At 32.7% G+C, this 23,645-nt stretch overlaps 1 protein-coding gene across 1 annotated transcript; it reads right to left on the bottom strand.

Annotated features, from left to right (window-relative positions):
- Window positions 1–13,282: 13,282 nt before the first annotated feature.
- LOC7462551 (uncharacterized) lies at window positions 13,283–23,645 on the bottom strand. Its single transcript, XM_024605233.2, has 9 exons — window positions 23,426–23,645; window positions 20,173–22,957; window positions 20,014–20,094; window positions 19,491–19,643; window positions 15,195–15,358; window positions 14,916–15,063; window positions 14,708–14,830; window positions 14,235–14,322; window positions 13,283–13,704 (listed from the first exon to the last, which is right to left on the bottom strand). The coding sequence occupies exons 2-9, from the start codon at window positions 22,882–22,884 to the stop codon at window positions 13,511–13,513; spliced, it is 3,663 nt and encodes a 1,220-aa protein (XP_024461001.2). The 5' UTR covers window positions 22,885–22,957; window positions 23,426–23,645; the 3' UTR covers window positions 13,283–13,510.

The raw sequence follows: 23,645 nt of genomic DNA, 5'->3' as shown, positions 1-23,645 counted from the left end.
TATAAAAGGAATAAGGACAAAATAAAAAAATAAAAAATAAGGACTAAAATTGAAAAATAACAAGTAAAGAGGACAATTGTGCATTTTAGCTGTCAAGAGAGAGAAAAGAAAGAAAAAACTAAAAAACTTGATCACCGGTGGCAATCCAACCATTATCATCCTACACGCGTTACACCATGTGAAAGAGAGCACGACTGCGCATCTAGAAAAACGACAAATAGCCAGATTTGACCACCGGGCAGTGTCACATGGCGTACCTACTCACTGGTGCGTGTGGAACACAAGCTAGCAGCTTTTGGATTAAACAATTAAAAAAATATGAAAATACCAAAACACCCCCATGACCCTTTTAATTACACAAAATACCCACGTGAAAAATACTAAAATACCCCTAAAGGCAAAGCTTCTTTTTGTCTTTTCTAAGGTTAAAGGTGTTATTTTACTGTACATGAAAAGTGAAAAAACTTGAAATAGCAGCCCGACTTTTTTTTTTATCTTGAGGACAAAGAAATATTTTTACGATTATAAAATTATTAAAAATCAAGAAAGTCCTTAATTAATAGTTTAAAATTTTGTTAACTCTAGAGGTAAAAAAATATTTTTACTGTGTTAAAAAATTTAAAAAGACACATACCACCCCAAACAATCTTTTAATAACCACTAAGCTAGAGGGAAAGACCAAAAAACCCCAAATCAAAGGCTTAAATTTAACTCATTCAAGGGTAAAAGGGTAATTTCACTACTTAAATTTAACTCATTCAAGGTTAAAAGAGTAATTTTACTATAGCAATCCACAATAATATGTGTATAAAGCTATAGTGAAACCCCTTTGCAGTTTAGTTTTTGTTAATAGACGTGACAATTATTTTGTTTGTAAAAACTAATCATTTAAGATTCATGGGGCTTATGTTTTACTAGGTCAATGCATTAGTTTCTATGAAAAATTTGTTTGTAATTTTTTTTTATGATTTAGAATGTGTTCAAAAATTAATGAACTAGTCAAAAACTAAAAAATGCTAGATTTAAGAGGTGTTTGAGAATATGACAGAGATTGCTTTTCAAATTGCTTCTTATTTAGAAATGCATCAAAATTATATATATTTTTTAATTTATTTATGATATAAGCATATCAAAACAAAAAAATATAAAAAAAATTAATTTTAAACAATGTTTTTTGAATTTTAGCCAATCTTTGTTTCTATTCTAAAACTAGTTTTTTTAAATATAATTTCTCATTAACTATTGAGTTTGGAAATGGATGAAAAAGATAGATTCAGTCTTTGTTTCCACAAGATAGCCCAAGTGACTGTTAAAACATTCATCGGAGTGCTTAATTTGCTTGTTTTTTAAGTTTTGATATAACTATTATTCTTCAATTCACTGTCTATTATTCCATTATTAAAAGAGTTATTTCAATTAATTTCATTATTTTTATTAATTCGTTGAAAACGCTTATCTATTATAATGTTGTTGGTTAAACATCTATAAAGAGCAATGAGATATTATTAGAAATAAAAAGAAAAGCTTATAACAATGAATTATATAATGAAAAAGAGTACTTAATTACTCAAGAACCCAAGATAAATTTTGTTTGCAATTTATTTATGAATTGGTGAAAATTATTAATGTTTGTTCGTGATTACACTTTTTATACTACCATTAATATAGTTGTTAATGCTTTACATACTGAGATAGGAATGTGGGAACTCAATCAACAACAAAAAAAAAAAAAACTTTTTAAAATATTATAAGTTTGCTATTATAATTAATTTAATATCCAAAATGTTTCTATAACATCTTTCCCCTTTTTATTGTTTTTTTCATCCAACTTTCCCTTTTTTTTCTACTTTTTTTATTTTGTTTTGTTCTAACACGTAGATCAAGCTCAATACATTAGATGCAACATACGAATATGCTTTGTTTCTCTAAAAGCTTCGTTGATGTCCATTGGTTATTTTGTGTTCTAGCTGACCTCTTGCTTATTTGTTTTATTCATCCTTATAGCTTATATTCTTTTTTTGGGAATGCCTAGTCTAGTTTTCCATCATAATTTATTGTGTTCAATCTGGGTTTTGCATCTTTCTCTGTATTTAAGAAATTTCTTTGCTTATCTAATTATTTGCTTTTTAGACATGGTTTTTCCTTCTTGAATTGATACTTTTTGTATCTTCAATGTCTTTTCTAGTTATCTTAGTTTAAGTATAATGATTAGCCTTCATTTATACTTTAATTGAATTTTTCATATTTTTTCTCACACCTCCACGTCCATGTGTGTATGTATCCCTAACATGTCAAGAAAAATGGTGTTCGGCTAGCTAATGATTATATCATGATTTGTTATGTTTGGTGTCATAACCTAATTTTTGACCCTTTTATTTTAATTATTATTATTATTTTATTTACTGAAAAGGATATAAAAAAATGATGATGAAAAAATAATAATGATGAAAAGCAAGTAAAATAAAATAAATAAAGAATGAATTAAAATTTGGGTTAAGAGCAACATGGTTGGAAGTTTTGAGATTTAATTAAACTTTGGAATTAATCTAATTAATCCAATCAAGGGTTTAATTGGTGAATTGATAAGTTTTGAGACTTAATTAAGCTTGAAATTAATTTAATTAATCCAATCAAGATTTTAATTGGAGAATTGATAAGTTTTGAGACTTAATTGAGCTTGGAATTAATTTAATTAATCCAATCAAGGTTTTAATTGGATAATTGATAAGTTTTGAGACTTCAAGGGTTTAATTGGTGAATTGATAAGTTTTGAGACTTAATTGAGCTTGAAATTAATTTAATTAATCCAATCAAGATTTTAATTGGATAATTGATAAGTTTTAAGACTTAATTGGACTTGGATTTAATTAAATTAATGAAATCAGAGACTTAATTGAAGAAATAGCAAAGTTTGGGGTTAATTGGGGGTTAAAATTGAAAACTTAAAGTCCAAGGACTAACTTGTAAAAGGCGCCGAAATGCAGGGGTCCAATTACGAATTAACTAGGGGTTTAATTACAAGACTTACAAAACGTTAAGGACCAAAATGAAAATCTCCATTAAACACTCCACTGTTCATCTCCTCCATCCCGATTCAACAGAAACGGCAGAGAACGTGGGTAACGTTTTTGCCCACGATGTGCCATTAATACATGCTAGGAGGTGTAAGGGTGTTGGGTGGCTTATAAAGATTGAGCACAGCAAAGAAAAAGCAGGAAAGAAAAACTGGGAACTAAAAAGAAAAAAGAAAGAGCAGACTTTCGTTCCCCTGGTTTCTTCTCAAAGAAACAGAGGAGATGAACGAACAGGGGAGGAGAAAAAAGAGCAGAACCGAGAAAAAGAAAAAAAGAAACAGAGGCGTTCGGCGCCATTCTCTGGTAAGCCAGAGAAGGCCACAGAGAAGGAAACAAGTAACTCAGGGGGCACCACCTTCCCCCCTTACCACTGAACTCACAGACGAAGAAGAAAAGGCAGAAGACGCAGGAGACGGAGACTGGAAAGGACAGAAGCTAAAACCCAGACGAAAAAAACCAGGGAAACGGGGAGGAAGAAACAGAACAAAAGGGGGGAAAGCGCACTGGACAGGAGAAAGAGAGAAGCAAACGAAACAAGGTGGAAGACGGAGCAGAACGTGAAAGACAGGGGACAACAAAGCAAGAACCAAGGAGAAGGGAACAGAGAGGAGCTTAGCCTACGAATCTTCCATCACGTTTTCATCTTCAGAGCTACCAGGTAAGTAAGCTTCTCTTTCCCCGCTTTTCATTTTAATTCACCGGTTACTGTTTACTTTGGACTTTGATTCATTTCCTGCTTTCTTTGATTTTTGCCCAGCCGGGTCACTGGCTTGGGCCAGTGACCGGGCTGGGCTGGCTGGGTCTAGCCCAGCCCATGTGGGCTGAGCTAGGCCCAGCAAAAAAAATAATAAATAGAAAAATAAAAAACAGAAAAATAAAAAAGGTAGAAAAAAATAAAAAATGTGTATGCATGAAGAAAAATAATGTGAATTTATTAGTTTATTCACTGACGTCAGAGTCAGGAATAAAAATATTGGTTTAAATTTATATTATTTTTATTCGTTGTATTTTATTTTATTTAGCTAGAAAAATAAAAAAATATGTGCATGCGTAAAAATAAATTTATTTTTATTTATTTATTTACCAGCGCTAGAGTAGAGAATAAAAAAATATTGATCTAATTTTTTTATAGCTACGAATTTTTACCAACGCCAGAGTTGGAATTATTCGAGCTCGAATATTCACCGGCGCCAGAGTCAGGAATATTATAAAAAAATTATCATAGCATAAGCGAATAAATGTTTAGCAATTAAAGACAAAACCAACAATGCAGTTTGCCTTAGGCAGAACGTTTAAGGGGTGATAATATCTTCCCTTTTACGTAACCAGTCCCGAACCATAGAATCTCTGTTGACCAGTTAGGGTTTCTAGTGACCATAATACTAGGTGGCGACTCCTCAAACAATACATTTTTCCTTAAAAGAACCAGATGCTAGAAATCTGTTCTTTTTCCATATTCGAGATTATTTTGTGGGCCGCCGCGATGTCGGGTGCGACACTTGGCACCTATAACCTAGGTTTGTTTTGGTTGTTCCTTTTAACTCATTGTTTCTTTCCTCCTTTTAGTTTTTCTTTTCTTTTCATGTCAATTTCATGATCACGTGGTCACGCAACCCATAATAAAATTGATAACGAATCTTGAAAAGCCAAAATAAGTCATATAGAAATGTGACAAGATGAAAACCTGTTCTAAGATACCAACACTATTGGAATAAGAACCTCTACCTACAAATACCAATTTGCAAACGAGAAGCATAAGGAAGACGTCACGAAACTAGTTAATCTTTGTAGGTTAATTTAGTTCGTTAGAGGTTCTTTTTTTGCCCGCACTTGCTGCCAACAACTTTGTATGAAAGTAATAGCCGGTAATAATTTCAAATAAGTACTTCTACCATCCATTTGTATATATATATTTTGAATGATAACCATTGGTGCTCTTTTTTTTGTTTTTCATCATTTCAGTGTTGAACCAAAACTCTCCATTCTTCACATTCTTTATTGATTTCTTTATAAACCTTTGTAATTCGTTCTGCCTCGTGCTCTTTATCTATCATCATAAAAGCATTATGATCACAAGTATTTGAAACTCATGACCTAAATTTCTTTTCCTTACTTGTATTGAATTCCCTCCGATTAACTCTATGTTGAACTCCACCATTTTGTTGTCTCATCAAAGTCATCTCATCTTCTAGATCCTACATCACTTTAGTTATTAGCTCAAGTTGTTTGGAGAAAACTTGCATCTGAAAGGTGTTATCTACTTTCAATATAGTGGAGTCATTATTTTCAGATATCTTTGAATCTACAAAACTAATTAGTAACAAAAAAAAAATATCCTTATAACTCCCGTATTTCACACAATTCAAGGCTTTTCACTTAATTAACAATGCTTTTTACCTCTCGGCTCACCTTATTATTGTTATTTCAAAATTGAAAATCAATAAACCAAAGTCAATGGCTATCGTAACGCAATCCAGATATATATAAAGTGACTCAAGAATCAATAATATACTGAAAACAAGCAAAACAAAATTATCATTATGATTTCGAGAGTAACAAAGCAAATTCATACGAAATATAGATGATACGAAAATTCGAAATAAAACAAACTTTTTTTAATGAAAACACTTATTTGACTCCTAAATAACCCAAATATAAAAGAAATAAACTCAAAATACTAAAAAAATAATACTAAACATGTTTTTATAACTAGACGCAAATCTGACACGTTACATAATTTTAAACACCAAAATTGAAATTCAGACCAAACGATATTGGAACAATCTCAAGTTTGATATGTAGTATCCTTGTACCTTATCACTAATATATGTTAGTTTATAAATTGTTATCTTATGCCTAGGTATTGAAAACTCATATATGTTAAGTTTGCGATATAATTTAACTTAGAATCGAAACCCCAATAAAATGAAATAAAAAAGAGCCTAAATTTAACATATAGTGTAATTTCACCCCAAATAACCAGTATATGAATTTTGAAGTGATTTTAAGATGGTTTGATTTGATTTCTCTATTGTTTTATGTTTTCATAACAAAATTGAAACTAGATTGAATAGCATCTATTCTTCTTGTTCTTTTTTTTTTTGGCCTTTTATATTACTTATATGTTTAAGGACAATAAAAAAAAATAAAAAAACACTTTCTTTTTATTCTGAGATGCCAAAAACACAAAGAGCTAAACTAATGAAACACAAAGAAAATATTTTTTTAAAAAAGATCCGACCTGATTTTAGAGCCTAGCTTTGATACCAATTGATGCATACCTGATGATCATGTGGTCACGTAACTCATAACTAGATTGACAACAAATCCTGAAAAACCAAAACAGGTCTAATATGAGTGTGACACAATAAAAATCTATCATAAGGTACTAACACTATTGGAATGAGAACCCTCACCCTACGAATACCAATTTATGAACGAGAAGTATAAGAAAGATGCCACGAAACCAGTTAATCTTCGATAAGTCAATTTAGTTTGTTAAAGAACCAAGAATATAAGAATCTTTCTCACAGAAGTTGAACAAATTTGGCAACCATAATATTATCAAATATTTTTTTTATTTCATCCTTACAAAGAGTATTTATTATCTTGAAAATAAAACCCTAACACTTATGGGTTAGAAATTTGCCCAATTTAAATCAAGTCCAAACTAATTAAAATAAGGTTTAGATATAATAAAAATAAATAAAATAATAGTCCAAAACTATTTTTCACCCTTGCTGTATATGATAGGGAAAAATACCTAAGATAAATAATTGTTGAAGAATTCTTGCTGAACAAAAACATGATGCCTTGTAAAATAAAAATAAATTTCTGACAAATTAATTCTTCATATTTGATATGGAATCCTTGTAAAATCAGTAAGTCAAAGGCTACAACATAAGTTCTCAATAATATTAAGTACTTCTTGTAGTGAATGAAATCTATAACTCTTACGGAAACAATATCTTGATGTCATAAGTAAGTCAAAGACTTATTTATTATTGTATCCACTTCATTTTAGGCCTTAGAATAGACTAAATGAACACTCCTAATGAATCCTTTGATGTCATAGCCAGGATCACATCAAAATTTGACCCATGTGAAATAATCCTTAACAAACCCCGATTTGAACTTTTTTTATGTATATAATTGATTGTTCTAATTATTAAGTAAATATTGATCACAATGATGTTGATCACTTTTTATCATATAATATTCTTTCTCATATTTTACGACATGATAACCAGGATGATGACATTATTGATTCAATTAGTCATGCATAAGTTAACGGTAGCGATTTCATTCTAGGCAAGCTTTCAAATCAAATTATTATCAAATATTTACCATTTTCATGGCCGATGGCCTTTCCTTTTATAACACACTATCAGCTTTAGTCGGTCATCTCCTAACCATGTTTTAAATTTGATTAATCCTATTATTTTCTTTTAAAATTATAAATATTTCATCATCTTATATAGTTGAAAAACAGATCTGACCTGCAAGTTCCTAATGATTCCACTAATAAAGGGTTTGTATCTATCTTTATCGCACTTTCTAATGTCAACCATAACATATATCTCTCACCTACTCAATAATCAAGATTATCTAGCCAGGTTTTTTATAAAAGGATTTGGAAGTGTAAGCCTCCATACAATGTTTTTCACTTTCTTTATAATTCATTTTTTGATGCATCTTACTGTTTTTTCCTCATAGACTTCTTTAAAAATGCTTATACATGTAGATATGATGAATATGTTAGACTTTGGTGATAGAACTTTTAAATACAAGCGTTGCACACTATTTTGGATTAATGAACACCTTGAGGATAACACTTTTTTTTATAGGTGGTCAGTTGTACCAATAATGTTTTATTGATGTGTTTGTCAATGTTGAGAAAAGTTGTTTTGATTATCTAAATGTTAGCCAAAAAGCTATAAGGGCATCTATGATGTTGTTCTCAAGGGTGATGTCGATGGCTCAATTACCGGAAAATCATTGTCCCTTCTTCTCTTATTGGTAGCCCATGGTATATATAATTAATAATGACAAAGACTTTATGGCTATCTGTAGACACTATAGTAATCTAAATATTTTTATTACATTTACTTGAATTTAAATTAACTTGAGATTTTAAGAGAGCTTCACAAAATAAGGATGTACAAATATTAAGATAAGCCAAATACCATTATACAAATTCATTAAGTTAAGCTTAATGATACGACAAGTTTCATTAAATCAAGGAAATTGTTTGGTCATACTATTAGTGGTAATGAACTTTTTTTCTCTTTTTCAATGGTGAGTAATTGCTGCATTTCCATTTTCTTTGCTTTCCCACTTTTATTAGATGTTTTTTTTATTGAGTTTTTTTTAAATTACCATATTGCCATCTATTAATTTGGCTTGAATTTGAGTTCAAATGTCACAATGCTTAACATATTGATTCGATCATGTTAGCTGAGATCCTAGATAAATAATCTAATCTTGAATGCTAAAACATTATCTCCCAGTTTATGATTCATAATGATGTGAATCTAGAGGGTAAGAACCCTATAATCTATAATTAAGATTCAATCTTAACCTAAGAAATCCAAAATCAAATTTGATGAAACCTGACCCAGTGATTATCTAAACCAAGAAATTATAGTTATTGAATGAAAATCCTGACAATTATAATGAACCAAGAACCGAAGTTATAAAGATTGAACGTCACAAAGAAGGAATATTTGATAAGTTTTGAATAAAGAACCAAGAGCAAGAGATATCCTCTCTAATATTGTTTCTGAAATCATCAAGTTGTTACAACTTAAAAACTGAAAAAAGTATTAATAGTTCAACAAAATAAACCCTACTAAATTATTGGACTAAATTAAAACCCAAATATAAGCTATTTTAAAAGTACAAGTAAAATAAAACACAAAGCCCAAGACTTGTATAAATAAAATCTCAATCCCTGAAGTAACTTCTTGGCCTTATTATAAGGTCTTTCCAATATTTGATCACTATAAAATTCTAACCCTATAGGAAACATGGTCATTAAAATTTCATGATAAAATTTCAGCTCAATCCAACAATCAAATTGAAAGTTATGATCATTAATATAAAGTTGTGTAGCCAAGCTCTTGGACATGTTAAACAACCTCGTCTCTTGCTTGGGTCTCATGATCAAAGCTTGATCCTCCTTTGAACTCAACTTCATGTTTGACGCCATTTTAAAGGACTTCTCGAAACTTTCTCGACTTGAATGTCATAAATAAGTCTATTGAATGCCTTTTTCATTATCTTGGCTTTTGCTCTAATAATTGGTCAAAACATGATATGTTGCCTTTTGATTCTTATCACAAAATCTATATAGTGTTGCCAATATAGAAGCTTTATGCATAAATTAGGTTAGTGCTCAAAGTGTTTCAAAAAAAAAATTCAAGTAAAAAACTATTTTCAATGCGAATGGTTTTGTTTATTATAAATGCTAAGATGATCAGTCAAAATATGTTATGAAAAGGAATATAAATCTCAACAATTACCATGTTGTCTCTTATAATAAAAGCTTCTTATTAGATACCAATATCAAATCAATATTAAAATTTATTATCAATAAATGCTTATAAAATACCTTTCAAATACATTAGCAAAGGCATATATATAAGTGTATAGTTGAGGTTGCTTTGTTTGTCCTTATAAAGTTGTTTGACAACTCTTGTAATTTTCAATCCATTTTTGAGACCCTCTTGTTTAGCACTTGTAGGTACACTTTCCATTGCAGCATTCAATATAGTTTTTCCAACAACTGACTCTCTTCATACATTTTTAAGAATGCCAAATGCAGACAAAACAATTTTGACATAGTAGTTCAGATATAGTTAAAACAACATTATTATTAGAACATTTTATTGCTTGTAAGTAATTACCTTATAAAAACATTTAGGACACTGACAAAAAAAATGGTCAAAAGGACGTAACAATAGTCAAATTATGTATGTTGTTTCTGTTGTCTAATAGTTATATATATATATATATCCCATGTTTCAATCAGCTTGAAAAGCCGTTAGACTTTCAAGCTATGATAGAGAATGAACAAAAACATTTGGCGATATTAGTTGTCCTAAAAACTTCCTCTCCATGAATATAGCATCTCTTCATGAGCATTATACTTTTTTGCAAAGTTGCTAGCCCGAGATATCTTCTCTTCATTTCTTAACCTTAATTTTATTAATGATGATATACTATTGAATTTAAAGACTTCATTTTCAATATAATATCAGGATAATAAATAAAATCTATGAGTTTAAGAGAGGAGCTTAAATATGATGTTGATATGATCCTAGAAAGTAGTGTTTGGATTTTATCACAAAACTAAGCATTGACTAGAAACAAGTCTATGATTTTGTTTGGAAATTATCCTTGCTAAAAAAATCCCATGTTTTTTATCCTTTGAAGAAACATAAGACTTTCACTAGATAATTTAAATGATGACGAAGTAAGATCATCACAAGCATTCGCTAACTAGAACCCAAATATTGAAGATTAAAAAATATACAACGCCCTCATCATTAAAGATACTAATGCATCTTTAAAAACATACCTGCCAAATTCACATGAATCAACACAACAATAACTATTTCAAAGAATGGAGCATCCTCAACCCTAGAAATAACACAATCTCTGATATAAAATAATTTCATCCGTGATAGGATTTCTAGTGAAAAACATGTTTATCTAAGCACCAATTTAATGTGCACAATGTCAACCAACATTGACAGCATAAACTTATTATGTCCTATTGAATTTATAAACGAGTAGAAGCCCTTCTTATTTTTTTATGCTTAAAAAATTAAGAAAAAAGAAAAAAACTTTTATAGCCATGAGAACTCACATTAGCATGGTTTTTTTCAAAAACAATTAGCAAAATAACATAATTTTTAAAAAAGTTGGCAAAATAGTATAGTTTATATATGTCACGATTGAAGAAAAAAAAACAACATTCAAAATTATCATTATTTAGAAATGAGATATGTCAAAGAGGCCCTAAAAGACACACCAGTACCATCAAAAAAATCTCAACGAGATAAATCTAACAACATTAAAGAAGATCATCAATTGTGATCGAAGTGAGCCATACTAGCCATCTGAAGATGGCAGGTGGCTTACTTGCCTATAGCAACAAGTGCAGCCCACTGTAATAACCATTGGTGAACTTTTTAGTGATGTTGGATTTCTCTCGTCAAGAATTTTTTATATGATACTAATGGTGTTGTAATAAGAGATTAAGTGTGTCTTTAAGGCTTTTTTCTTTATTTTCATTTCTCCTCGTAATTTATAAAGAGAGAGAGGAGAAAGAAAAGGAAACAAAAAGAAAAAATAAATCCAGGAGGCACACTAAAGCTCCAATTACAATACCATTAGTAATATCGAAATGATCTCGATGAGACAAGTCCAATGACACCAAGAAATGTCACAAACTGACTAGAGCGGGTTACACTTGCCATCAAAGGCAAGTGAGCCACTTGCCACATTTAAACGGCAAGTATGACACACTCTAATTATCGTTGGTAACCTTTCTTGATGCCAATGAATTTATCTCCTCGAAATTGATTATACCGGTGATGTTATAATCAGAGTTTCGGTGAGCTTACAAAGTCTATTTCTTTATTTTTTTTGTTTTCTCTCTCCTCTCTTATCATTGTAATTTGTGAAGCCCTTCTCATAATTTATTTGAAATGTCATGTTTCTCAGTCATGACATGTACAAAATATGATATTTCATCAATTTTTTTCATTAATAAAAAAATAAACACAAACTAATTACATTGTCTTTGCTATGACATAGGCATAAACTAAACTCTTTATTTATTTATTTTATTATTGATGTGTTATTTGATATTATAGGAGAAATTACAAAAGAACTCATTGAAAGAAAAAATACGTGGATACTAAAATGCAATGGATGAGTCACTAATGATAATTGAAGTGGGTCACACTTGCTGCCAAAAGCAAGTGAGCCACTTGCCATCTTTGGACGACAAGCATAACACTTTATAATTATCATTGGTAATCTTTCTTGATGTTATTGAATTTATTTTCTCAATATTTTTTTGATGGTATTGGTAGTGTTATAATCAGAGTTTCAGTGAGCTTATAGAGTATGTTTCTTTATTTCTTTGTTTTCTCCCTCCTTTCTTCTCATCATGATTTGTGGAGCTCATTTCATAATTTATTTAAAATGTTGCATTTTTTTAATAGAGATAAATTTGAAAATTATGTTTTTCAATCGTGACATGTACAAAATATATTTCACCAATTCTCTTATAAGGGAACTCATCGAGAAACAAATCATGATATGGACAAAATATAGTATTTTATCAATTTTCTTACAAGGGAACTCATCAAGAAAAAAAAAATACATGGATACCCAATCTTATATTTAATATGGACGTTATCTTTGGAATAATGTCACCAATTCTTTTTGAAATCTCATTACATGGTCACTTAATTATTATTATTTTTATGATAACTTCATATTAGAACAAGAAAAAACTATTGAAAAAGAATAAATGTTGACTCAAGTGATAAAGTACACTCGCAAGTTCTCCAAAAATTTAAACGGCTATATCATGCATATAGTTAGAACTATAAAGTTGAGAAATTTTATGGTATTTAAAAATAATTAATAATATTTTATTAGTTATTTCTTGAAATTTATTTTAAAAAATAAATAGATACAAGGAAAAAAATCCTAAATAAATATATTTATTTATTTTTATAACTTTTAATGAATAATAGATTTTATTTTCTCTAACCTCTTGCATCTATCTCTTTCATCAAAATAGCCTTAACATATAACTAATTAAATGTCATTAATTACTCTATGAAAACCATAAAATACATGTCAAGCCAACTAAAAATCAACATCAACGATAATAACCAATTAGGACCCCAAGGATGACACTCCTTTCCAAAGTACATAATTCAATGACAAATATAATTGTCAAGAAATCAATTTAATCTAAAAATTTAAACCGTTAAATAAAATCTCATAATATAATTTATATTATTCTCTAACACACACCCTTAATTAAAAACTCTTTTGGTTTAAAACTTGTACAAGCTCACACTACCTTGTGCTTAATTTTTATCAAATAAATAAGATAGTGAAATTCAAACTTTTAACCGCTTAATTATCAAGACTTTGATACTATATCAAAAAAACAATTCAACTCAAAATATGATTTATATTATTTTTTAAAGTTAATATTTTGAAATAAAACAACACTTATCAGATTTTTGTAAGAGAGAATCACTTCCATTTCAAAAACATTATGGAAGCCGATCTCTCCTTCCTAACATGATACAAGTCTCTCTTTTGGAGAGTAGCGTAAAATGAATCAATTTACGATGAAACATATCATGGGAAGGCGAAAACTAGGAAATGTGAAACCATTACTTTGATGCCTTGTGTTCGTGTCCTTCGGCTTGGCTAGCAGCTGATGACATTGTGCGCAAACGACGGGCAATTTCTGTGAAAGAAGGCCTAACAGCAGGATTAGGGGCCCAACATTGCTCCATCAACCTTCTCCATTCAGAATCACAATAACTCGGAATTGTTGGTCTCAACGTGTTGTTTACAATTCCTCCTACACGCAAGGATAAATATTCACACGTGTAGACAGCACAGGGTATAAATGCAACTGACATCAATAGCACACCAACAGGTCAGAGGAGCAGATTTATTGTGCAATTGCTGCAGATAATGTGCATAATATTCCAAGTTCCAGAGGTTAGATTGTGCCTAGAAGTAAAATTTGCCCATTGGCATGGAACTATTCCAAGTCTAGATACCATCACATGACAAAACCCCATTCAAGATCCACAGATAGCCCAGTTTCAGTACATGAGACACGAGTCTATAACAGAACAATATCAGACCCAGTGACTTGATTTTTCAAGCAAGTTTTCATTTTCATCACCTCTTGATCATTTAAAGTATCTCAGCATTATTTCCTCGTATAAATACATATCGTATATGTGCATTCATGCAGTGAGAATAAATCCATATGACTAGAAAGACTAAATTCAAATTTGTATTTTAGTAGATGTCCACTGGCATTTTTGGTAACACACACGTGCATGCACAAACAAAAGAAAAGGAGTACAGAAACTATACCTATAATTGCACCATAGTGCATGTTGGCATATGGCTCCTCACCGGTCAGAATTTCCCACAAGACAATTGCAAAAGAGAACACATCAACCTGAGATCTATTAAAGATTAGTAACTGATCTTAAGGGACATTAAACAACAGGGACTACAGATGATGGAGAAAGGAAAGAATGAAGAGATAAATTTCTGCATAAACCAAGTTCCGTATATGTCAACTAAAAGGTAATAAAAGCAGGACAAAATTTTAAAGCTTAAACCAGCTTGGCAACTTGTCACAAACTAGATGAAACAGAAAGTAGAGATTCAGATAAAGTTTTCAACCACCAAATGCCAACGAAGATTTTGAAACTTCCACCATGTCAGCAAAAAACTTAACCGAGGTCTGAATGGAACAAAAATCTAAATCTGTACAATTCTATAAAATTACACTCTTCTCATGCCATTGACAAGAGTAATTTCAGGAGTGAAACGTTTACCTTTTCTGAGACCTTATTACTGCTTCCGTTTAGCAGCTCAGGGGCCATCCATGGTAGAGTTCCGCTTACACCTCCAGAAACCAAAGTATTTCGCTTGATTTTTGACAGGCCAAAATCACCAACCTGAGCCATCCATTCATAAGAAACTGTATAGAAAGTACACAATCATTGATGCAATTGGCTTGTTCTTCATACAACTAGAATTTACCTTGCAGATTGGTCTCTGGGGATCTTTCAAGTTCACAAGCAAGTTGTCACATTTCAAATCAAAATGCACAATATTCTTTGAATGCAGATATTCCATTCCAAATGCAGCATCCATAGCTATGAGAAGTCTCTTGTGACGGTCTAGATACCTGCAAGTTAAGATTTAGAAAAATAAGGAACAGGAGAACACAACACAATTGACTGCCTGTGTATGAAATTCCAAACTAGTTGGAACTTAGCCAAACTGAAATTCAAAGAGCTGCAAAAGTGCACAACTTACCTATCTTTGCGAAGTAAAACACTTCTAAGAGAACCATCAACCATGTACTCCGTCACAGCAGCTAATGTCCCCCCATGTCCATCTTGAACCACGCCATAAAATGCTACAACATTTGGATGGTGGAGCTTTGAAAGGATGTCAGCTTCCCGCCAAAACTCTAAGGTCTGGTGATGCCAGTGAAAATAGATTATATAACATGGCGTTAAGAAAAGGATATGACAAGAAGAGGAAACTGGAAGCTGATCCTGGCCAATGTACATCTTGCAGAAAACTAAAAACAGACGTCTCCAATGATGGCTATAGCACAAAATAGCATATAGTTATTATGGCATGTGTCCACATAGCGTGAAGGCATCAGGATCAAGGAGACCTCATTTAGTTAATTGGTTTAGGGTTACTAGAAGACTCAGGTAGACTGATCTCATAAGAAATTCTAAGGTAAGGAACTGATTATGGCTAAGGAAGATATTAGCATCTCTAGTGCATCTTATCTGAGGTAAGCGGCATTGCATGGTCTGGATGTGGCTTAAATATATTAATGGATTCCTAACTGATGGTCCATCTATGACTTAAAATAACGATTTATTATCATGAATAAATCTAGCGTTTCGATTACATTATGGACTCGTATGTCTAAATAAATTCTTGTGGAAAGAATCTATATAGGTGTCCTGAGAAGGTTCACCTGTCCTTGAAAGCGAAAGAGTTTTTCACAACTTGTTTATTGTGGTGAAAAAAAATATTTTTGAATAAATTTGGTGAATACCCGAAATAATTATGAGAATTTTCTAGTCAACTTCTGGTATTTAAATGACAACCTATTTGTAGGTCTAATGTTTACATCAGAATGTTAACCATTAATTCTCATAAATTAATATTTTAGAAGTAATTGAAATATTGGTCAAGTTCTTATGAATTCAATAAACTGGTTATTAAATTCAAAAGTGCATGCAAAGATATTTTTTGAATTTTTATATATATATAAAAAAATGTTATATCATACCATATGTTTATATATTTTTTTTTAAGAAAAATATAATTTTTATCTTCTAAAAGACTTGGCCGAATGCACACCAAATAAAATACATTTCTGTATTTTTGAAATGAGAATTTTTTTTATATAAATTTTTGAGATTTCGACAAAAAACAGGTATTTTAATATTAGGTCAACATCTTACAGTGTAAGTCTACGACCCCGATATTAAATAAAGTTGTTGAAATAAGTAAAGTGAGGGACCCACAAATAATTTTAAATTGGTTCTTGAAATTTTTTAGAATTTTAGGAATTTATTTAGGCATGTTTGGCAAAAGAACCATTTTTATTCAAAAAAAATCTAAGAGCGTGTTTGTCAAAATAAATCTATGAGCGTGTTTGCCGAACAACACCCGTTAGGCCAAAAATGCCTTGACAAAATAGTAATCAACCAAACAAAGCCTAAGCACCTGACCCAAAACAAAACCACTCAAGTTGACTCGAAAACACTAGTTCAACCCTGAATCAAACCGAAAACCATGGTTCGACCCAAAACCCTTGGTTCGATCTAAACCGAACCAAAGACCACTGGTTTGACCCGAAAAACAAACCAAAACTTAAACCAGAAACCAATACAAATCAGACTTGAAAAAACAAACAAAAAAACTCAAAAATTATTTGTTAAAACGGATCAAAACCAGAGAAAATGAAGAGCACGAAGAACACCGAACCCAACAACATAAATCTCAATCCAGACAAGTTTTCAAGCAATCAAAGGTAAGGTTTTATTCGCAATCATGCATGGACCAAGAATTAAGCATCCATTCACTTCGATTATCAAAGAATCAACACGATGTTGTCAAAATAGGTTTCGGTTCAAAACTGAAATCCTAGGATTAAAAATCCATAAAAAAAATTGTTATTGATGCATGAAGACCTTAGATTATTGATTAAACAAGTCATACAAACATGCAGAAACCAAAATCGAATCAAAACGAAACCTCAAACGAGTAATCAAGACAATGTTCTTCGGATGGACGTGAAGAACATTCAACAGCAAAAACCCAGAAATGCCCTTTTGAAGCTTTAAACTTCTAGTTTTTGACCTTAACAAACCACATTGCCATATTCATAACGTTTTAATCAAAACAAACAACAAAAAACCACAAATCATGGAAAACATACATGAAATTCCTAAAACCAAAACTCCAACTCTATTGACAACCAACCAATACATTAAATTTACATCGAAAACTAACTCTTTGGGACAAAAGTCAAGCTCAGGAACCAAGGACATGAGCTAACAATTCAGAAATAGCCAATACTACTTTTGGCAGATTACAAAAATCATTTTATCTCAGCAAAAACAACATCCAAACGTTTCATAAACATCCAGAAACATTAACAATTAACTCAAACCAAAATCAAGCAAAAAAAAAAACTACATTTTTATACATTAAACAACATCCAAACTTAACACCATGGACACCAAAATAAGCCTAAAATGTCATTAAACATTAAGAAAGCATAAACGGGCAAGCCACATGGACTCCACCCTTTAAACTTCCAGTGTTTACATGGTTATACCTTCTCCAAGCTTGCTTGCTATACGTTGTTGTTTTTCCTTCTCTTTTCCTTCACTCTTTCCCTTTCACCTCTCTCTTCAAAGCTTGTTAGACCTTTTATGTTAGGCTCTTGGACCTTCACAATAGAGTCTATTGACAGAGTATTTCCCCACGTTTTTCTTTTCCTTTATTTCTACCCCTTTTCCTTGTTTGTTTTTCATATTTTCAGTGGGTATTTATAGGTTTTTTCTAGGATTTTTTTGGTGAATTCAATCAAAGATTGATCAAAGCTTAGCCCTTTGATCAAAATGAGAAGGTTCTAGATAAAAGTTAACAATTGGAAACTCTTGTACTAGGCTTTTTTTACAATGGTGGTTTTTGTCCTTGGTGGTTTTGCTAGACTTAGAGGGCAAAGAGCTATTTCTGGCCTTTTGATCTTAAGAGTGAGGTTTTAAAACCCTTGATAAGAATCCTCTAAGAGGCTTTCAAGAGTGAACACATGAAAAAAATGGTTAGTTTTTGAAAAATGGGTGTCACAGAAGGCCGATTGGGTTTGACAATTTTTGAGGCTTCGCCGAAGCAACTCCGATGTAAACATCATCGGAAACCACCTAAAGTTGGTAGAGAAGGTGCGAACATTTCGTTTGGGTTCAATCTTGCTCAATTTGGAGGTTTGTAACTTCACATTCATTCGTTCAAATGTGTCAACTCGATCAACCCAGAATCTAAAAATGTAGAGAAAGCTAAACGGGGACAAGATATTGGAGACTTTTGAGGAAGAATTGGGGTGTAAACGTTCAATTTCACGAGCATGGGGTTGTAAAGGGGGTGTTTCTCAGTTAAATGGTGGTAGTTACAGCCCCTGAGATGATCAAAGACGCCACATTTATTCGCCCGAACATGCTTACTCAATTATCCAAAATTGCCAAGGAAAGAGATGAATAGTGGGTGAACGACATGTCGTCTAGGTTAAACCCTAGAAATTAGGGTTTTTTTAATTTGAAATTTGACAAATTTCAATTTGGTCCTTACTCTTCCAATTCTTTTTAATTGCACTCATAATTGTCTCTCAACTTTTAATTGCATGCAATTGTACCCCTATCAAATTCAAATATCAGCTCCAAAGTTCAGCGCCTTTTACAAACGAATCCTTGGTTTTCAATTTGTTCAATTTCATTCTTAATTAACAGCCAAAATTTCAATTCCTTTCAATTTGGCCCCTGATTTGACCAATATCTACCCCTGAAATTGCGTGCCACTTACAAGTTGGTCCTTGGTCTTGGGAATCTGTAATTAAGTCCTTAATTGGCCTCCAAACTTTAATGTTAAGCCCCTGATTTGACCAATTAAACCTTCCAAAGTCTAATTTCAATATCCAAACTTCAATTTCTTCCAATTAATACCTAAATTGACTCCAAAAACTGATTTTCCTTGCAATCAAGTCCTCAATAAAATTAATTAAGCCTTCCAAAATTCTTATTGAGTCCTTAACCATCCAAATTTGTACTTATTTACCCTAAATAAAAATATTTTCACCAATGAGGCCTTTTGTCAGTCAGAATTGAGTTGTCAATTTTGTCAAATCTTATACATTTTGGTCTCTAACTTTTCCACTTGTCATCTTGGTCCTTTACCACCAACTTGGCAATCTTCTAGGCTTTCTTCTTATATTATTTTTTGTTGTTCAAAAGTGGGTAACAACAATTATTTTTAGGGAAAAAAAATGAAAACGCATATCAGGAGTTGTGCAATAGTTACCAGTCTCTCGTGCTCTGATGATCGTCCAGTAAAACATATCTTTTTTAGCATCTTAATGGCAACATCCGTTCCCCTCCATTTTCCGTGATACACGGTGCCAAAAGTGCCAGAACCCAACTCTTTCTGCTCTTCAAGATCTTCATTTTTTATGATCTGTTAAATCACCCAGAAAAGGATAAAAAAGAATTAAGCAGATGTTATTCTAAGGTAAATAGTAAATTGAACTAATTTTAAAGTAGAAGATGGAAGAGCATAAGCATGCAAGAGGAATAAAATGCATCCATAAGTTCCTGCAAGCTCATCATATTCATATCACAGTCACAGAAGCACAAAGGAGAAAAGGAAAACTAGTTAGGAAGCATATTGTGGTCTATCTCCAGGTTTGGTTTCTTTTCATATGTATTACCAATTGAAATTTGAGTCAATTAATATTTAGGCATGGCACAAGTAAATTACTTTGAACACTAAAAACAGGACAGGTTCCATCATAATACAGATGAGTAAATATATCTAGGATAGATACCTGCAAGGTATTGATATCAAAATCTCCCAGAAAAGGATCACGAGGAGGAAGGCCATCATTCCTGTTATCCAACTTCCCATCCTATAAGCATTAGAGTGAAGTTTAGCTGGCATGGTAGGAAATGAGCTCTCAAATCAAATTAAAATTGAGAAGAGACACCTCATACTGTGACTCTGGCGACTGTAGGTTCTCCATCATAGCCTCAAACTGCATACTTTCAGTGTCCTTCAATTGGGAAGGATCAAAATCGGACATCATTGTAGAATCAGCTACTGCCATTCCAGGTAAATTATTTTGATTGTCTTGGCCAAAATTAATTTGAGAATAGTCATGGCCCACTGAATCTCTACTGGCTGCTGAAGGTGTGAAATGATAAGATTTATCATCTTGTACATTTGTTAGAACAAACGGAGTAGTAGGGTGATCCTGGTCAATAATAGACAAATCTTTTTTAACAAACCCCTCCTTTGCCAACTTCTGAAAATAAGACCAGTGCTTAGGCTCATGAGTTTCCATGTTCACACTTGCACCAGCTCCATCATTATGTATTGGACTAACAACAAAAGCATCCTTGGTAAATATCCCTTTTGAGAATATTTCAGAAAGGAAATCACAAGGGAATCTGTCGTTAATATCTATTTGGATTTCTGCCTGCTTGGTTGACGAAACACCAACAGAAGGTATTCCTTCAACATCTTTAGTTGAGCTCTCTGTCCAAAAAAATGGCTGAGAATGCCCCAGATTGTCCTTATCAGAGACATCCCTGCTTTTTATCTCATCCTGTTCATCTGGAAGATCAGCTGCAGGATCCTTATGCTGCACAACAGAAGTTACTTGGCACAAAGCTGGATGTCCAGATCCCATTTCTCCCTTTTCATCAACCAGGGGCTTCCTTTGATTACCTGTGGTAATATCTGTCTCAAAGTCAGAGACTCCATCATCCATGATTTGAGAGCCTGTACATGATGGTTTTTCAGTTGAAATAGAGTGTTCAGTATGGGCAGCCAGATTACTCTCATGGAAATTTTCCACAGATTTTGTAGTTGGATTGTTCTCAGTGATGTCAGAACATGAATGAGTAATGAGCAACTGAATGCCAAGTGAATCACCAGACTTTGATAATCTATTCAGCAACTCTGCTTGCCCCTGGGGTATTCTCTCTGAATAATAAGCCCTCTGAGGTATAGACAGCTCAAGATAGCTCAAGTCAATTGGATTAGAAGCGGAATCAGCATTTCCTGGACCAGAAGCACCACTGGGTGCAGAGTGTTGATCATCTTCCCAAGATTTAGGTGCCTGCACTTGATTCACATCATCAGCAGAAGAAGAAACCTTCTTCGGTTCTAGGTGTTTTCCCTCATGTTTTGAGGGCACAGTACATATATCTCCTTCTGGAACAACAGCTGTTGCTAGTACTTCATCAACTGGAGCAGGGTAACCTTTCTCTATTGGATGAGTTTTTCCTGGGTCAATCTCTTGCTGAATTGAACCATCAGGTCTTGGCTTCACCTCCTTTACAGATATCTGTGAATTCTTTACCTGAAAGCTATTATATTGCTGTCCCTCGTACAAATCTGCTTCTTCACTCATGAGCCCATGAAGTTGTCTTGCATATGGGATTTCTCCCAAGGAGGAGTAGTTAGATGAGTGATGGTGATAGTGCAATGGAAACTGCTCGGTGTCTCTATGATCCATCATCTGGCCACGATAAACCTGTGGATAGGTCTCATAGGCATTGGAAAAACTTTGAAGAGTAGGTTGAGAAGACTGATAAATGTCAGTCAAAGGTGAAGCGCTGAGCCCAACATAAGTAGTTGCAACACTAATTGTCTCCCTGTTTGTGTTTGATCTATCTAACTCATCTAAGTTATTTCCTGAAGAGCTTGCTAAACCATGCAGGACCAATTCTCTTCTGGTTCCCACATCCATGCCATTGACAGCAACTATGTACTGAACCTCAGAATCAACCCCTCCAATGCCGAGACCAAATTGATCATCTTCCAAATCACTCATTGAGAAGAGAAACATTCTGAGTTTTTGTGATCCTTCTCTATCTTCAACTCCACTCCACTCATCCATCATATTTAGCAGATCCTCATCACATGAAACAGAAACCAAGGCATCAAGATCTTCTCCAGGAAGCTGATACTTTATCACAAGAGCTTGGCTATATATTGCTAAAGTTTTCTGCTTAAACTCATGCCAAGAAATGTCCCTTGCTATGCGCATGATGCGTGTTTGACCTCCAACATACCTCAGTTTTCCATCACTCGGACGGGGTAGGATTTTACCACCAAAGCTGCAGAGAACTTTCATTTTCCCAGAGGAGCTATCGGAGACTCCAGAGGAGCAAGCATAGCCATGTAGCGGCACTCCACGACTTTCATAACCTGAAGTTCTTGGAACCGACTGAACTGACCCATAGTTGCTTCTATCTTCATGTAAAGACGAGTTCGTCCTCTCAAATTCTTTTTGACCTCTCTCTACTATAGTTAACATCGAAATTTCTGATCCACTTTCAGACCCTGTATGACTAATGCCTAAAATGCCTTTTAATTCCAGATAACCAGTAGCATAATTGGGATCACCAACAGCATTTGGAATGAGAGGCTTCTTAGGATTAACTCGATCACGCATAAATTCAAGAGCAAACTCCTCACCTGTCTGAATGGAATAGTTAAGTACAGGTTTAACTTCTGGTGGTGGTGCATTTAGGTCAGCAAGTCTCATATTGGAATTTCTGCTGCTTGCAGGGTCTGGTGTATATGCCTGAGAAGCAGGCTGGGATCTCTCATGTCTGGGATCCCCAGAATTGTATTGATATTGTTTATATATCTCTGACTCTTCCATCACATCATCTTTTAAACGCATGAAAACAACACAAAACACACTCACACAAACAGTCCATCAACTAGATACCAAATTTCGCTCGCAACAAAATTTCCTGACAAAAGAATGGTAAAAATGCTCAAACGCGTCAACAACCCTCAAAGAAATTAAGAAAAAGGATACATTGCAAATAATTGAACAGAAATCCACACAGCAAAGAAAACAAAAAAAGCAAGTCAATTTACAAACTGGGATTCATTAAGACATGTAATATTACCAAATTTTAGAGAATTCAACTGAACTTCAAACATAGAAAAACACAATAAAATTTCTTTAACACACTCCCCCCAAGCAAAGCAACTAATAGATAGAAGTGGTTACAAAGCAACCCATCAAGACTCAAAATTCAACTACCACCTACTAAAGCTAAAACCTACACAAACTTAGAGTAATGATATGATATCTCACCATCAATTAACTATCCAAATCCTTAACACAAAACAAGAATCTATTTCAATTCATTCATAAAAAAAAAAACCCAAAAAAAAATTATTTCTCTCAGCTTGCTTGAGAACATAAATACCTGAAATATGAGGAGAAAGGCTATCTTATCTGTCTCAAAGGTTTGGTTTTTGCTTCAAGAACCGAGTAAAGGATCTATCTGTAAGCTCAAATAATAACAACAAAGCAAATACATTTCTCCTTTTCCTCTCGTTTTCTCTCATTGGGTTTTTGAATTTTTTTTGCTAAAAAATTGAACTTTTTGGACAACATAAAGTGAGTCCTTTTTGCAGATAAATTCT

The sequence above is a fragment of the Populus trichocarpa genome, chromosome 7 (genome assembly GCF_000002775.5).
Source record: "Populus trichocarpa isolate Nisqually-1 chromosome 7, P.trichocarpa_v4.1, whole genome shotgun sequence".
Taxonomy (NCBI): domain Eukaryota; kingdom Viridiplantae; phylum Streptophyta; class Magnoliopsida; order Malpighiales; family Salicaceae; genus Populus; species Populus trichocarpa.
Note: the sequence above shows the minus strand (reverse complement) of the source record. Positions and strands in the feature narration are given on the sequence as shown.

Excerpts from the sequence above, each read along its gene's own strand:
- LOC7462551 (XM_024605233.2), bottom strand. The coding sequence starts at position 22,884 with ATGCGTTTAAAAGATGATGTGATGGAAGAGTCAGAGATATATAAACAA. Across the intron at positions 19,644-20,013 it reads TTGATATCAATACCTTGCAG|ATCATAAAAAATGAAGATCT; the intron begins GTATCTATCCTA and ends GTGATTTAACAG. Across the intron at positions 15,359-19,490 it reads CATCAGAGCACGAGAGACTG|ACCTTAGAGTTTTGGCGGGA; the intron begins GTAACTATTGCA and ends TGGCATCACCAG.